Consider the following 15,631-nt stretch of genomic DNA (forward strand, 5'->3'; position numbering starts at 1 on the left):
CAGCAAAACTAGTAGCCTTGACACGATGGTAACAATGGACACAAGGTTTTATCCATGTTTGAGCTCTTTCAAGGAGATAATACCCTGCTTCCTAGTTTTATTGTATTGATTTCGAGGGAGTACAGATGTAGGTTGATCTATCGTGCCATCGTTGTGTGTCATCTCTAGGATGTGTTAAGATTGTTCTGTCGACTAACCTAGCATCGGTTATATAAGATAGCGGAGGCCTAGGATAACAGGAGTTCTAGTCAGCTAGATTGGTTCATCGTCATGGGCCTTCTTAGGTGAAACATCAAAACCTAAAAATACCAAATTTTGGATCGTTTTTTTTTTTTGCCTTCGGTTTTGCACACCCTGATATGGCCATCATCATCGTCACCCTCGACACTTTGGCCCGCCGTCTCCCCGCGTCCGCGTCCCACTCGAAGCGGCACAGGTGGAGACGGGAAACAAACATTGACCTGACCCGCCCCGGGCTCCCCCCGCCGTCACATCACCATCGCCCTGCTAGTCTCCACGCGGGCGCACTGCCGGCCGGCGTCGCACGCACTCGTGTCGTGTCCCTTCTCTTTCTTTCCCCTCGGGCCCGGACCGTACGTACGCCGCGAGATGCCGCGCAAAGGCCCCGGCCGGCATGTCCCGGCGCGCCCGCCGCTGGGGCTGCCGTCCGGGTTTCCCTCCGCCGGTCGCCCGGTCCTCCCGTCCCGTGATGACAACGGTGGTGCGCGCTCTGCTTTGCCCCCCTGGTGCACTTTTTGTCCGTGGCCTCGCCCTACAGACTTGGACACGACAATTTTCCTGCTCATCATGTCGAGCGTAACAGTGTCGCTAGGGGAGTAGGGCGAGTGAGACGGGCCTTTTCGCGCGGACTCCGGGCGCCGGCGGACCCGGGCGAGCGATCCTGGAGCCGGTGATCGCGCCCAATGGCAAGGTGCCGTCGCGTCAGGGGACACCTACGAGCTCTCACTGACGTAGCTAGGGGTGCGCCTCTCTCTCCGGCTCCAGGCCAGGCTCCGTCGTCGTCAATGCCCGGCGCTGCGGCCCAGAGCACGCGGGCGTGTGCAGGTGCGACGCCGTGCGCTTCCGCGGGCGTGTGTGTGCCCACGTTGCATCCACAAAGGGCGGGCTCGACTTGTCACTACTCGTGGTAGCCGGGGATCAGAATCGTGGCTGTTTCTCCGCGGGAACGGGCGTAGAAACCGAAGCCATGCGTCCGTGCCGATGACGACTTTCCGCTCTCGAACTTGTCAATGGTCTCGGCACGGCAGCGCACGCGTTTCCCGTCCTCCTACCAACCATTAGATTGTTGAAACGACAGCCCCCACAGTCGCATTCCCGTTTCCCAGTAGTCACGGTTAACTGGCGCTGTCATGTACTAGTGCTAGTACAAAAGGCCAGCCGCGGCCGACGTGCTGTGATTAATTGAGCGGGCAAAGGTGAATCGCATCCAAGGTGTAAAGTGTAATAAACCCATAAATATACAGGTCATTTGTATGAAATATTGCAGTACTGTGCATCTGAGACACTGGCAAAATGTTTGGAGAGCTATAATATTGAAAAAATTCCAGTTATAAAATCATATTGTCTGTGCAAGAGTTGACGGACCACTACGGTCCGGTTGCAGAAACCATGAAATTCCGGTCTAGGCAAACGATTGGCACCATGATGATCGGCACATGCGTCGCTTTCAGGATGGTGCAACTGTCAACGAAGTCTGTTTAGGACCGTAGTTCCTCCGACTGACACAAATCTTCTCATCTCGCGTTCTTACGGGGGCAAAACTATGCAATAGAAACAGCCTTCTACAGCGAAAGAATAAGGAAAAAAATAACAAAAAAGGACCGTCGGATTAGAGATAAACGGCTCAGATCGCTCTTAAAGTTCTACAACTTGTCGGTGTAAATTTACAACTCACGTCCGTGCCCTGCATATCCAATGGATTATGTAACAAAAATTATCACATTTCAGACTTCGGTTCCACATAACTACCACTTTCAAAACATCCACAACAAAAACTACCAAAAGAAGCTATTTTTCGACAAAAACAACTACTAGTTGTGTTTTTTTTAAACGATATTATGACAGTGTGGCCCACATGTCAGACTGGCCATTATGACAGGTGGGCCCCACATGTCAGCAGTAAGGGCATGGCCAATGCTACACGGTGGACAGTAGCTCCAGCTATCCAGCTCGGCTCGGATGGTCCAGGACGGTTGCAAAGGTTGTGCGCAGAGTAAAGCGGGTTCCTGCAGAGGAGGCTGCCTCCTTAGAGCATCTCCAGCCGTCCCCCCAGGAGGCTTTTTTCATCGCCGGCGTATCTTTTTTCACCCAGTCAGGCCTCCACAAGCCCAAAAAGCGCTGGATTTGACTAAAGTTATGCCCGGCGGTACCAACCCAAACCCAGAGAGCTGGGGCGCAGCTGGGGCACCGGCGCTCCATTTTGCATGTGAAAACCCCACAAGTCAGCCTCAGACCTCACTCTCTCTCCTCTTTTCCTCCCAGGCCCACCATGTGCATGGCCAGCGAACGCCTTCTTCAGCGCGTGCATGGCAGGCGGAGGCGGGGACCCGGCCATGGGACAGTGCTACCTCGCGCGGCGCCGCCGGGCGGCGACGCACTCGCCGGCCCCGGCCAGCGCCGCAGACGCCGTCGCCGCGGCACCGCACGCCGGCCACTGCGGCCAGGACCGGGACCCCGCGCCGCCGCAACTCCGGATCGACCACGCCTGTGCACCAGCCGCCCGGGGTCGCCTGGCCCAGCCCGTACCCTGCGGGGCACCAGCCCGCTGCCGGCCGGGGCGTTGCCTTCACCGGCCAGGTCCACGCCCAGGCGGTTCTTCAAGCGCCCCTTCCCGCCGCCCTCGTCGGCCAAGCACATCAAGGCCACCGGCGGCCCCGGCGTGGGTGGAGATGTTGTGCGCACGCTGAGGAGGCGATCCGCGCGGGCGAGGAGGACGTCCTGTCCAGCGCGTCGGAGAAGGACGACGCGTCGCAGTCGTCGCTGCTGGCCTCGCTCCCGTTGCCGTAGCACTAGTTGGTCCTCGTGGGGCACTGCGACGGCCAGCGCCCGGGCGGCAGCTTTGGCGGCGGCATCGTCTCCTCCCGCGTGTCCCTGCTGCTCTTGGGCACGCCGGAGGAGCTCTCCCAGGAGAAGGGCACCTGCGTGCGCAGCGGCGAGGCGGCGCACCGCAGGCTGCTGCCGGTGCATCCGCGGAGGCGCGGGAGCGGCGCGGCGTGGGAAGCGGTGAGTCGAGCAACGCGAGCCGCCGCAGGCGTGCTGGTTGCGTGCGGGTGAGCCGTCGTGTTGGCTGGCATCATGGGCGCACGCGCCACAAGCGCAGGCGGGCGGGCGTGCAGACCGCTGTGCAGATGGAGACCGGGGACATGACCGTGAGCACCTCCTCGCCCAGGGTGTCGAGGACGGTTGCGGCGGAGCCCGGCGGGTCCGGCGCGTCGGCGACGGGATCCATGCCGTGCTGGCAAGTGGGCGGCGGTCGGTGCACGCATGCACGCGCGGGGCGGCAGCAGCGGAAGGCGACGCGTTCGACGGCTTCGCTTGGGGGTGTCTCACGGCAGGAGATTTTTTCAACCCCAAGCTAAAATTTTCGCCGGAGCCCCCCAAGCGGCGAAAAAAATGCCTCCTGAGGGGCTCAACGGCTGAAGATGCTCTTACTGACAAAAGCTTGCTACGATGGTGGGTGGTGTGTGTGAGAGGGAGCAAACCATCTAGTTTTGGAGGAAAGTAGGAGAGAGAAATGGATAAGTAAGGAAAGAAAAGAGAGAGGGTGGGTCCCGAAGTAGGCTGCAGCATTCCATGAGAGTTACTCCCTTTGTCCCATGATATAACAGTGTTTTTACACTAATGTAGTGTTAAAAACGTTCTTATATTATAGGACGGAGGGAATATTTCATACGAAGTGCTGCTTCCATTGTACATGCCCTAACAATCCTTGTGAGGATCAAATACTGCTGCTCTGTAAGCTAATCCCCGTACGTTCTGTGGAGCGGTAGAGATGATGTCCGTTGCCTTTAAAACGCCATCAAGGAATTGCGCCGCACCACATGTCCACATGGACCACCACCACTGTTATTTACGTGGGCTCTCACAGTGCAACGGACGAGTCAGCACGTCGTTGCCTGGCTGGTCGCCGGCATGGCAGTACGTACTACCGCCGAGTTTTTCTACGCTCCGTTTCACATTTTCTGGTAGTACTACAAAATTCAAACAACGAACCACCCGACCGTTCAGCGCGCATTCAATCACAGAGCCGTTGCTGATCCGTTGCGAAATTATTGACTCCAGCAATCATATACTCCCTCCGTCCGGAAATACTTGTCATCAAAATGAATAAAAGAAGATGTATCTAAATGTATATTAATTTTAGATACATCATTTTTATCCATTTTGATGACAAGTATTTTCGGACAGAGGGAGTAGCATTTTTTTGCTGTTAGGATTTCGGTTTTAAATTTTTTTACAAATAAAAACCTGCCTTTGCAAGCAAGTTCTAGGAGATCCACGGCTGAAGCTCAAGGTATTTTGGCTGCTCCTTCTTCTTCTTTTTCGAGTGAAAGGGAGTTTTATTCTAGAATTAGGGGATACAATCAAGAAGCAAAAGAGCTTCGATACATGGGGCCTTTAGTTGAGTCACACAACCGTGACACAATAATAATTTGCTAATCGATGCCAACTTCATTTTGTTCACGCCGTAGCTTCTGAAGAACAAACTCCCTAACCATCGGGGACTTGCTGCAAAGGAAATCTTTCCACCAATCCCGTTGTATCGTGTTCTATGCAATATTATCTCTACTTTTTGTTGGTACTGAGTACTGTCCAATGGCTCACAAGTGTTTCTCATAGAAAAAGCCATGGTCCCAACTTTATTCATTTGAATAAAACAGTTACATCGGCAGCTAGTTGCGTTAAAACAAAACCCAGGGGTTCATGGTGCAGAACATTGACATTTGCTCCGTTGCAATTACAAGCCAAAATGTGCGTAATCTTGTTGGCTTCCCTATGAAAATCCTCAAACTTAACATTTGCAAAAACCCTACAAAGGAAATTGTATGGCTCAGGAGTGTTTGTCGTTCCTTGTATCTGGCAAAATCGAGTAGCATTTCCCTTTATGACAAATGCTTTCTCACTATTGAAGCTTTGCCATGGATATTTTAACATTGAGCTGATGGAAAATTGGGTTCTCCGAAATAGTCGGATTCTCAATAATGAAAACTCCACTGTTAATTAATGCAAAAGAACGCAAAAAGAGGATCTCAAGCTAGTTCCACACAGAATAAAACATACTACTATTCCAGCAAAACAAAATTGGAAACGACGACAAATATCATCTTTAAATGTAGTTATTGGGTAAGAATATGGATACACACAAAGGAATAACTGGATATACATGATGTACACCCAAGCATCTAAGGAATGCAGATTGCTAGACAAAGTCATTGCGAGACCATCATTTTGCATGTGTTAGCTTCCCCTTGCGATGCTTGTCTCATGGGAGATTTAAAAAGAAAGAAACACGAGGGTGTTCCGAAACACACAATCCTTCCTACAGTAATTATCGAACAAGATTAAGGAAGAAGTTATTTAATGCGAGTATCAGGATAACGGTGGCAAAATTTCATCTAGGGAATAAACAAGCGTGGAAATTTGAACTTACTTAATGCCGAAAGAGTAGGCTTTTATCCGGCCCCACGTCTATGAGGCTTAGCAACAACTTGTACTCGACCGCTCATCGCACAAAACGTGTGTTGTGTTACACACGTCGCCCCACTTCATCAACACAGTACACTAGGCGTGCATCACCGCATGACGATTGAATGACACGTGGTTACATCACGTAGTCGGACATGTGTAACTATGATTCACCTGTCTTCTAAAACACAGCGAGCCTTTCTACAATAATTTCGAAACAAGGATGAGGAAGATGTTGTTTAATACCGGGATAACAGGCACGCAATTTTGTTAGGCGGAATAACGGCTATGAATTTTCGGAGCCACTTAATGCCAGAAGTGTAGGCTTTTATCCGAGCCTTCGGGTACGTCCTCGGTAACTTAACTAAAATGTTGTGCCGCAGCGCGACGACCCATACACATGACGCACGCTTTCACTGCACACGCCATCCTCGCATCGACACACTAGATGTGCACGAGTCCGTGAAATGCAGCATATTAGAATTTCTAAAAAAACATTTTCCTTAATCCGTAATTGGTAAAAATGGCAAGCCTTTTATGTGAAAAATAAGACAAAAACATAAGATTTGGTACCAGCTTGAGCTCATATCTGACGCGTGCCAAGCCGAATTCGAAGCATACATTTGTATAATAAGCAACTGTTTGACCAAGGTTTTTATCCGTGTAATATTTACCACTAGCACCACGAACGGCCCGTGCAAATGATGTGCAATGGCTTCCTACATTCGCAGGAAGGCGATGGAGGCCACATTGACCGTGACCGGCGAGGTCAGGTCAGCAGCCACCGGCGACGTCAGTTTCCCGCACATACCGCGGCGGCGGCTGCCCGCGCTCCCGCCAGTTGGATGCTTCCCGGAGGCCGCCGGCGCACGTCGCGGCCGAGCCGAGAAAGAAGGCCCCCGCGTCACCATCGAAACGGCCCAGTCAAACCCAGACCGCGCGACCCAAAGCCCTCGCCGAGCCCAACCACTAGTTGACAAAGTCCACCTCCCATCAGCTAGTCCCCCTTCAAATACCGTGCCACCACAGGCGACCTCCTCCATTGCTTCTCCTCTCCTCTTCCTCTCTCCGTTCTTTAGTGTCGTCAGCCATCGCCGCCGGGAAACGGGGATCACTTTGTTGGTGGGACTTGAGACGGGCAGAATGTCTTCATCGCCTCCGGCTTCGACGGTGGCGGACGCGGCGGCGGTGGGTCATCCGTCGCAGCTGGCCATCAGCAACGGGGTGCTGCTGGCGGCGGTGATCTTCCTCTTCATGGTCGTCGTCTTCGTCTTCCTCCTCTACCTCTACGCCAAGCGCTTCTTGGGGGCCAACCCCATGCTCAACGGCGCCGGCGCCACCTCCTCGCGCTTCATCTTCGTCGGCGACTCCCCGTTCCCGCGCCGCGGCCTGCCGGCCTCCGTGCTCCGGACCCTCCCCGTCGCCGTCTACGGCGGCGGCGCCTCGCCCAAGACGCCCGGCGGCCAGGGGAGGAGGAGCAGCCGCGACGCGCTCGAGTGCGCGGTGTGCCTCTCGGAGGTGGCCGACGGCGAGAAGGTGCGGACGCTGCCCAAGTGCGGCCACCGCTTCCACGTCGACTGCATCGACATGTGGTTCCACTCCCACGACACCTGCCCGCTCTGCCGCGCCCCCGTCGGCGCCGACGCGGACGAGCCCGCCGCCGAGGGGCTCCCCCGCGTGCCGCGCGAGGACCACGCCACGCCGGAGTTCCCCATGTTCCCCACCAACGTCCTCTTCTGGGGCACCCACGACGACGTCACCAACGGCGGCCTCGGAGGGATGCCGCCGGCGCCGGCCCCGGCACCTCCGATCGCCGCCGCCTCCACCAGCTCCTCGGCCTCCGGGCGCAGGAAGGAGAACCTGGTGATCGACATCCCCACCCGGGCGATGGCGGTGGGCGCGGCGTCGACATCCCCCGCCACGCCGCTGCCGGCGAGCGACCTGCGGTCCCCGATGTCCGCCCGGCTCCGGTCGCTGCGCCGGCTCCTGAGCAGGGGCAAGCAGGCCGTGGTGGGCGCGTCATCATCCCCCAGCCCGCGCGGCGGCGGCGACATCGAGCAGGGCCTCGTCGGGCGCCCGCCGAAGACGCCAAAGACGCCTCCGGCGGCTAACTGATCCGAAAACTACATAGCTCTCCGACGCATTGGCTCGCCTCGCCGATCACCGGAGTGTCTATACATACATGTGTTCATTCTTTCTTTCTTCTTCCCTTTCTTTGATTCTTCTTCTCTTTTTCGCCAAGGATTTTGGCCAGAAATTCTGATGTAAACAAAAAGATGTTTGGCATTGGTGTCACTGATTGGTTATTGATGTTGATGGATCATTCATGAAATTGATAAGCTCTGTTCATACTAATTAGATTGTGTTTCAGTTCAACTCTGCTTCTTCATGCCATTGCCGCATTCATCTGTGTACTATACTACGCCAGCTGCAAACAAAAGTCACCCGTGTCAGTGAATAACTGTTCTTATGATTAGATAAGAAATTATTACGATCGAGTTAAGTAGTTCTGCAGCAGGAAGGAGACAATGCGATCCCTGAAGTCAGTCCTGAACCACATCAGAAAGGGAGAAAAGGAGGAGCAAAGCAAGGGCACACCAAATGCGCCTGCGCCTAACAGACAAAGGCCGGCCTATCTTGTTTGAAAACAAAAGAGAAATTCAACCGTGGATTGACCGGAATATCAAGTGTGCAAGCGACAACCTCCGCGCTTTCTCGGCAAAGAGTTGGTTTCTTCTGGCAGACAAAAACCTAAACCTCTTTCCGCATCTGCATACCCCACCCGGCCGCGGAGCCGGATCCTGTAACATCCTCAAGGATGTCGCGTAAGCTACAGTAACCGTAACATCCCTTCTTCACATCCATATGGTTAAGCCTAAAATGATTATAATTAATTTGCAAATTACAAATCTACTATATACATTTACAAAAATTACATACAAACAAAATTATGATGCAATAAAATTAGTTTTTGATTTATTTTTATACATGCTACAGTAATCCGCACAGTAGTTGTTCCAGTAACCATGACGTTCCTTCTTCGCTTTACACATGCATTTTACTGTAGCTTCGTGACATCTCAACCTTGAGGATGTTAGAGGATCCACTTCCCCCGGCCGCGTGAGGAAAGCAACTAAACTCGGCGCTGCAGCTGGCTAGCGGCGTCACAAGTTCCAGTGCCTTGAAGCGTCGCCTCTGCAAGGCTTAAAAATTCAAAATTCTGAACCAGTTTGCTTCCAGGCTCCCAGCGCTGGCAAAGGAAAAAGTTTACGAGTAAATTGCACAGAAATACCATAATTGGGGCATTGGAAGCAGATTGATACCAAGAATGGTAATTTTTACGTGTCAGTACCAAGATTGGGGCTAGCCGTTGCAAAAAAGACTAAAAGCTCGTTTTGTACGTATTGACACTAAAGCTGACCGATTGGGCCCGCCCGTCAGGCGCCACGCTGGCCAGTGCGCGCGTCGCCTGCGCTGGCTGCGCGCTGACTCGGACGAGGCCGGCTCGGCCCGTTGGTGCGACCGAGCCAGACCCCGACCCCGACCGCGCTCGCTTCTTCTTTCTTTCTTCCTGCCTCGCCGTCGCCTGCGCCCGCCACCGCCGGCCGCCACAGCACGCCGCCGCAGCCATGGTTCTGGAGGACGAGAGCAGCGACGACAACTCAAGCCTCCCGTACATGCACTCCGAAACCTCCACCGATGGGCTGAACCAGGTAAGTTACTCCATTGGAGCTAGGGTTAGGGTTAGGTTTAGGAAATTTGGGGATTTTTGTGTGTAGGTGGTCTTTGTTGTTAGGATTTTGTTTGCTTTGATTTGTCCTCATCCTCTGCACATGATGGTAACTTGGATTTTGCTTGGGCAGGTGCCTTTCTCTCTTGAGGACCCGGATTACAAGGGTCTTGAGCTAGATCTGATAGTGTTGTGCGAGAAGCATGGGAAGCCATCAGAGAGGCTTGTTGCGTTTGAAGGAACAATGACTGGGAGAAGGTTCTTAGCATGTGCAGAGCCGGTAATTTTCTTGCCTTGGTGATTAAGCACTGGATGTGTTCATTGAAAGTGGCAGAGTCTTGTTTGCCACCTGTGATTCAGTTATGTGCATGCTAAATTTGTTAGGAATGATCATTATTAAGTTCAGTGGAATGCATTTCTGCTAAAATATATGCTCCTGTTGTGTGCACATGCTATTTATTTACACTTCTTTGCAAATGCAGTGTTGCTCAATATTAAGTTCAGTGGAGCCAGTTAGTAACAATTGCTTACTGCTGACAGTAGGTAGTCTCATTAGCTAGTTTGTTGCTGCAGGCTAGTGTAGTGTATTTAGGTGGGCAAAGTAGTTCACATTGTGTTGCTTATTACTGTTAGGATTAGCACATGGCTGCTTAGCAACTTCTAAGTTGAATGGAGTGTTACTCTGGTGCCTGGTAAATATATGAGTTGATCATCCATTGTAGGATTACATTAATCTATTTTACAATGTGGTCCTGTTGCTTAGCAAATGGCTGTGCAAATCCAGTTAATGTCAGTGCCAACATTAGGTACTGCCATGAACTAACTGTTGCTTAGTACTCTTAGTAGTTGTATTGTATTACATTTTGCCCTTCTAATTTTTCCAGGAAGGTCAGAATTGTGGGTTTGTTCAGTGGGTTGATGAGCAGTGGCCCCCAACAATGGAGAATGCATTGCTGAAGCTTTGGTCAATGGTTGAAGAGAGCAAGTCTGCTAGGGTGAATGATAATCTTCAAAGTGCTCTAACTATTCATCAGTTGACAGAAGAAAAGAACAAGCTGGATGCAGACTATGACAAGTTAGTGAAAGATGTGCATCAACTTGTGGACTTTCAGAAGGATAGGGTTGTGGATTTCAGTTATCTGCAGTCTGCTGTCACATATCAGCACCAATGCAGAGCTGAATTGGTGGCTGGTATGAATGCAGAAATGGCAAAGAAAGATGCAGCTGCACAGAAGCTTCAACAAAAGTATGAACTCCTATGCAACCTGACAAGTGCTCAAGCAACTGTCATCCAAAACTTGAAGTTGAAGAATATGAAAGAGAAGGAATTGTTGAGTGAGGGTAGGATGAATTTGGAGTTGAAGAATGTAGAGTTCACAAAGTTTGAGGAGAAGCTCACCCAAGAGAAGCTAGAGTTGAAGCTCCAGGTTGCTGATCTGCTGAAGCTCAAGGAAAACCATAATGAAGAGAAGCAGATGCAAGAGTTTAAGATTACTGAGCTCGTCAAGGTAGAGGAGAAGCTGAAGGAGAAGACCAAGGGGATCCAGGCCATCTTGCAGAACTGAACAAGATGACTTGAGATTAGTGGGCATTGTAGACCTTTTGGGAATGATGGTTGTGCAATGACCTAGTAACTTAGAATTATGGTTGTGTAATGTATGGTTCTAGTACTAATTGTGAACTCTGGTTGTAACTCTAGTAGTTATGCTATTCATCCTTTTGTGAGAAAAGGATGGATTGTGCATTTGAACTCCACTATGTAATGTGATCAATGTGAACAATGGATGTGTATTCTATAATGTGTTGAACTCCAGTGTTACTTATGTTATAGTGATGCTTAAATGCTTAAATGCATTTGCAAAAGTAATGCTTATGTTAGAGTGATGCTTATGTTAGAGTGATGCCTTTAGGTGTTTTCGTCGACCCCGAGCCACCAAAACCCTAATTGATAAGTTTAGGTGGTTCCGTCGACCCCGAGCCACCCTAGAGCCTAGATGATAGGTTTAGGTGTTTTCGTCCACCCCGAGCCACCCTAGAGCCTAGATGATAGGTTTAGGTGGTTCCGTCGACCCCGAGCCACCAAAACCCTAGTTGATGCCTTTAGGTGGTTCCGTCGACCCCGAGCCACCCTAGACCCTAAATGAACCCTAGTTTTGAACATTACATGGCACATGTGCCATTTAGTGGTTACCACTTGCATAGAAGTAGGCTCTCCATCCTCTGTTTCTACCACCAGAAGGTGGAGTAGCAGTAGATGTAGAGGGAGCAGTAGATGTGGAGGGACCAGATTGCCTTGGGGCAGAGAATGTACCTCTCCCTCTCCCAGCACCTCTCCCAGCACCTGGTGCAGCACCTCTAGCAGCACCAGTCCCAGCAGCTGCAGTTGCAGCCCCTCTCCCAGCTCCTCTCCCAGCTCCTCTCCCAGCTCCTCTCCCAGCTCCTGTTCCAGCTGTTGGTGTTGTTGTAGGAGTTGGATGAGAAGTTGTTGATGCTTGTGTAGTAGCAGCAGCACCAGCATTGGAATTCCTTGCAAGAGGCTTGCATAAACAAAGAAGGAAAATGAGTTAGTACTTAAAAAAATAGAATGTACAAGAAGGAAAACCTGTTACTACTTATTAGAGGATTACCACATGTTTGTTCTTCCTCAAAGCCAGCTCAGGCTTCAACTGCTTGTTGCAGCTTGTGTACCTATGTCCTTGCAGTCCACAATTGCCACATGTTATAGTCCCCATTCTTGATGTCTCCTTAGGCTTTGGGACTTCAAATTTCCCCTTGATCCTCTTCTCTTTCTTTCTTCCTCTCTTCACTTTAAATGCAGGTGGGTCAATGTCTGGACCAGGGGTCCTTGTCCAGTCATGCTCACCAGGAACTGGATAGATCATTGGTTCATAAGCTGCCAGATAAATTTCTTTCTTGAAGAACTTGCTGACATAATCCTCTGGTTTTCTTTTGGCCTTATTTATTGCTGAGATGGCATGGTTACATGGGATGCCACTTAGGTCCCATTTTCTGCACCCACATGTGTGCATTTGCAAGTTAACAACATGGGTTTGCTGCCCACTTGTAACTTGCCACAAGTCCACACCAGCTTGAATTGGTTTGCAATATTTGGCCCTCTCCTTCTCAACCTCTAGCTTCTCACTATAATGGGGTGTTATGTCCCATCTAGCTTTCTTTCCACTCTCCCTATTCCTATGCCACATCACCATCTACTTATCCTTTATTCCATCACACATTGTCCTAATTGGTTTCTTCCTAACATCTAGGACATACTTGTTGAACACCTCAGATAAATTGTTAACTACAAGGTCAGTCTTGCAGTTTGTGTCAAATGCATGCCTTGCCCATGTTTCCTTGGGTATTTGACAAAGCCACTCCCAAGCTTGCTCACACTCAGCTCTAAGGTCATTCATTGCAATGTTAAATTTGTGTTCACTATATGCATAGGCAGCATTATCCATACACTTTTTCAGATCTTCCCCCCTAAACCCAGCATTTTGGAAGTTTGCATAGATATGCCTAAGGCAGAACCTTTGGTTGCACTTAGGAAAGACAACATTCACTGCATTTAGTAGGCCCTGGGACACACAATTAAACTAGCTAAGCTACTATCTAGCACAAAACAACCATATAGGAACAATGACATAAGATGCAAGCACATACCTTTTGTCTATCTGACATTATTGTATATGGACCAAACCTTCCCACTTCTCCTCCTAGGCAGATTTTAAGTTGGTGTAGAAACCAACACCAGTTAGGTGTGTCCTCTTGCCCAACAATACCAAATGCTGGTGGGTATATATTGTTGTTGCCATCTCTACCAGTGGCAGCAAGTAGTTGAGCACCAGTAGTTAACTTAATGAAGCACCCATCAACACCTGAGCAAGCAAATTCAGTATTAAAAACATTCAAATGCATTTCAAGATGAAACAATATGTAACTAATGCACAAGGTGAACAAACTAACCAATGAATGGTCTGCACCCCTTGAGAAACCCCTCCCTTGCTCCATTGATGCAATAGAACATAGCATGGAATCTTGGACCTGGATGGGGGATTTTTTCAGTGGGTGTTGGAGTTACAGTAGTGACTACTACTCTACTCCCAGGGTTTGTATCCATCACTGTCTGAGCATAGTCTTTCAACCTAGGGTGTTGCTTCTTGTGGTCTCCTAGCACAGCATCAATAGCTATGTTCTTTGCCCTATATGCCATTGACTTGGGCACATCCACACCATACTTCTCCATGCAGGCATCAATCAAAGTCTGAATGCCAGTTGTTAGATCAGATCTGAACAATGACTCATACTTCTGTGCAAGCCACTTGGCACTTACCCTTGTTGTCTCTGTACTAATAGGGCAAGTATGCTTAATTCTCATCTTCTTAATTACAAAAGTAGTTTCACCTTTTATAACTGCTGCCACCATAAAGAAGTTGCAATGTTTTTGGTTGCATTCTACAATTATTCTTTGATCTGAGTTCCTATGATATTTGAAGTTTCTGCCTTGAGTGATGTGTAAGTTCAACAAAGCCTCTCTGAATTGATGTTGATCCTTGAAACACATCTGTAGACATAATTGCTCATGTGGTGCCTCCATTTTCTCATTGTACCATTTTCTAGGAGGCCTCTGCTTTGCCCTGCTCTTCCTTTTCTTTGGCAGCACAAATGCCAATGGCTCATAACCATCATCATCAGCCTCCTTCAACAATCCTTTCTGTTCTTCATCAGATGAAGGTTGGAAATCAGGTTCCTCCTCTTGAACTACACTTGAATGTGTCCTTGTTGTAGGCCCTTTCCTAACTGGAAGCTTCTGTTTCTTCTTCTTCTTCTCTTCATGTACAATTACAGTTTCTTCATCCTGTGAAACAACCTTGTCATCTTCATCCATTTCAAAAGGTTCCTCAACCTCTGTGTCACCAGAGTAATGCACCATTTCTTCCTCCTCAGATTCTTCATCATCTGTTTCTTCCTCTTCTACTTCATCATACTCTCTCTGTTTCTTTCCCTCATCCATCTCTATGTCATCAGCATCACCCATATAAAAAGGGTTTACATCACTGTCATCTTCACCTTCACAATCAGAACCACCACTGCCATCATATCCCTCTTCTTCTTCTATTTCCAAAACAGCTTTCAGTTTTCCTTTTACATTCTTCCTCTCTTGTGTGCAAACACCAGTACCATGAGCTACTAAACTGCAGCTGCTACTCTGACTTTCAAAGGCAACTCCTTCTTCATCAACAGCATAGATGGGTGGCTCACTGAGATCATATAACACAGGCTCTTCATACACAACAGTGGATAATTCTTGCCTCTGAAACTTGTTGCAAGGAGGTGGACATGCCCTCACTAGCAAATTTAAAACCTTACACTCCTCAACCCGCCTCTTTACTAGTTGCAACTCAGCATTACTCTCTACCATCTCCAATCCTTTCTCCCCTAAATCTGGATTCTCAATGTGAAACAGCAGATCATATTCACTAAATCCTTGGGTTTTCATCACTGCAATCATATTCAGGTATGTTACATCTGAACTGCAGAGCTTCAGCTCTAACATTTCTGAAGCATCAAAAAAGAACCTAACATCCAAAATGTCATCATACAAACTGCAAAATGAAATAACAGACAAAATTGGTTAATAAACAGTTTTACTTAACATATTGTCTAACATATAAACAAAGATTTGTTTCAGTTAACATATAAACAGAGTTTTGTTTAAGTTAACATATACACAAGTTAACATATAAACAGAGCTTTGTTTAAGTTAACATATAAGCAAAGCTTTTATTTACCCTAGCTAGGTAACACCTAATGCTGCTCTAGTTAGGACTCATGTAATCCACTATACTACTCTGCTCTAGTTAGGCCTAGCAATTAGAGTGCTAAACATGCAGGCAGTACACTCTAACCCTAATCCCCAATTTCAGTGAGCAAGAATGGAGCAAGAATGGAACAGTGGAGCACTTACAGAACACCACCGAAGCCATGAGTCCAGTGATGGGCGGTGCTAGGGTTGTCCACCCAAATTCGCGCCATCCGCAGCCTCTGCTCCATCGACAACGCCGGCTCCGCAAAATCTTCCTCCGCGCTACTGTACTCCGAGCTGGAGTAGCCGCCACTGCCATCGAAGCGGGGGAGGTCGCCGCCGCTCGCATCGCCCAGGCCATCGCCGCCTGCCGGAGTCGCCGAGGCCAT

At 49.5% G+C, this 15,631-nt stretch overlaps 3 protein-coding genes across 3 annotated transcripts; 2 read left to right on the forward strand and 1 right to left on the reverse strand.

The window, feature by feature from the left end:
• The first annotated feature begins 6,721 nt into the window (after positions 1–6,721).
• LOC109781848 (RING-H2 finger protein ATL3) lies at positions 6,722–8,038 on the forward strand. Its single transcript, XM_020340444.3, has one exon. The coding sequence runs from the start codon at positions 6,850–6,852 to the stop codon at positions 7,819–7,821; it is 972 nt and encodes a 323-aa protein (XP_020196033.1). The 5' UTR covers positions 6,722–6,849; the 3' UTR covers positions 7,822–8,038.
• A 1,245-nt stretch (positions 8,039–9,283) lies between these two features.
• On the forward strand, positions 9,284–11,001 carry LOC109781839 (uncharacterized). The gene is made up of 3 exons (XM_020340435.3): positions 9,284–9,419; positions 9,570–9,716; positions 10,321–11,001. Exons 1-3 carry the CDS (start codon positions 9,336–9,338, stop codon positions 10,999–11,001), a joined length of 912 nt encoding a protein of 303 aa, XP_020196024.1. The 5' UTR covers positions 9,284–9,335.
• Positions 11,002–12,645: 1,644 nt separating this feature from the next.
• On the reverse strand, positions 12,646–15,631 carry LOC123493729 (uncharacterized). Its single transcript, XM_073503777.1, has 4 exons — positions 15,405–15,631; positions 13,403–15,042; positions 13,100–13,314; positions 12,646–13,014 (listed from the first exon to the last, which is right to left on the reverse strand). The coding sequence occupies exons 1-4, from the start codon at positions 15,629–15,631 to the stop codon at positions 12,646–12,648; spliced, it is 2,451 nt and encodes an 816-aa protein (XP_073359878.1).

Source organism: Aegilops tauschii, chromosome 7 (assembly GCF_002575655.3).
Source record: "Aegilops tauschii subsp. strangulata cultivar AL8/78 chromosome 7, Aet v6.0, whole genome shotgun sequence".
NCBI lineage: Eukaryota > Viridiplantae > Streptophyta > Magnoliopsida > Poales > Poaceae > Aegilops > Aegilops tauschii.

What these genes read in the sequence shown, in the direction of transcription:
- LOC109781848 (XM_020340444.3), top strand. Translation starts at nt 6,850, where the DNA reads ATGTCTTCATCGCCTCCGGCTTCGACGGTGGCGGACGCGGCGGCGGTG.
- LOC109781839 (XM_020340435.3), top strand. Translation starts at nt 9,336, where the DNA reads ATGGTTCTGGAGGACGAGAGCAGCGACGACAACTCAAGCCTCCCGTAC. An exon ending in CCACCGATGGGCTGAACCAG is followed by an intron (nt 9,420 to 9,569) that starts GTAAGTTACTCC and finishes TTGCTTGGGCAG; the next exon opens with GTGCCTTTCTCTCTTGAGGA. An exon ending in TCTTAGCATGTGCAGAGCCG is followed by an intron (nt 9,717 to 10,320) that starts GTAATTTTCTTG and finishes TAATTTTTCCAG; the next exon opens with GAAGGTCAGAATTGTGGGTT.
- LOC123493729 (XM_073503777.1), bottom strand. Translation starts at nt 15,631, where the DNA reads ATGGCCTCGGCGACTCCGGCAGGCGGCGATGGCCTGGGCGATGCGAGC. An exon ending in GGGGTGCAGACCATTCATTG is followed by an intron (nt 13,315 to 13,402) that starts GTTAGTTTGTTC and finishes TTGCTTGCTCAG; the next exon opens with GTGTTGATGGGTGCTTCATT. An exon ending in TAATGTCAGATAGACAAAAG is followed by an intron (nt 13,015 to 13,099) that starts GTATGTGCTTGC and finishes TGTGTGTCCCAG; the next exon opens with GGCCTACTAAATGCAGTGAA.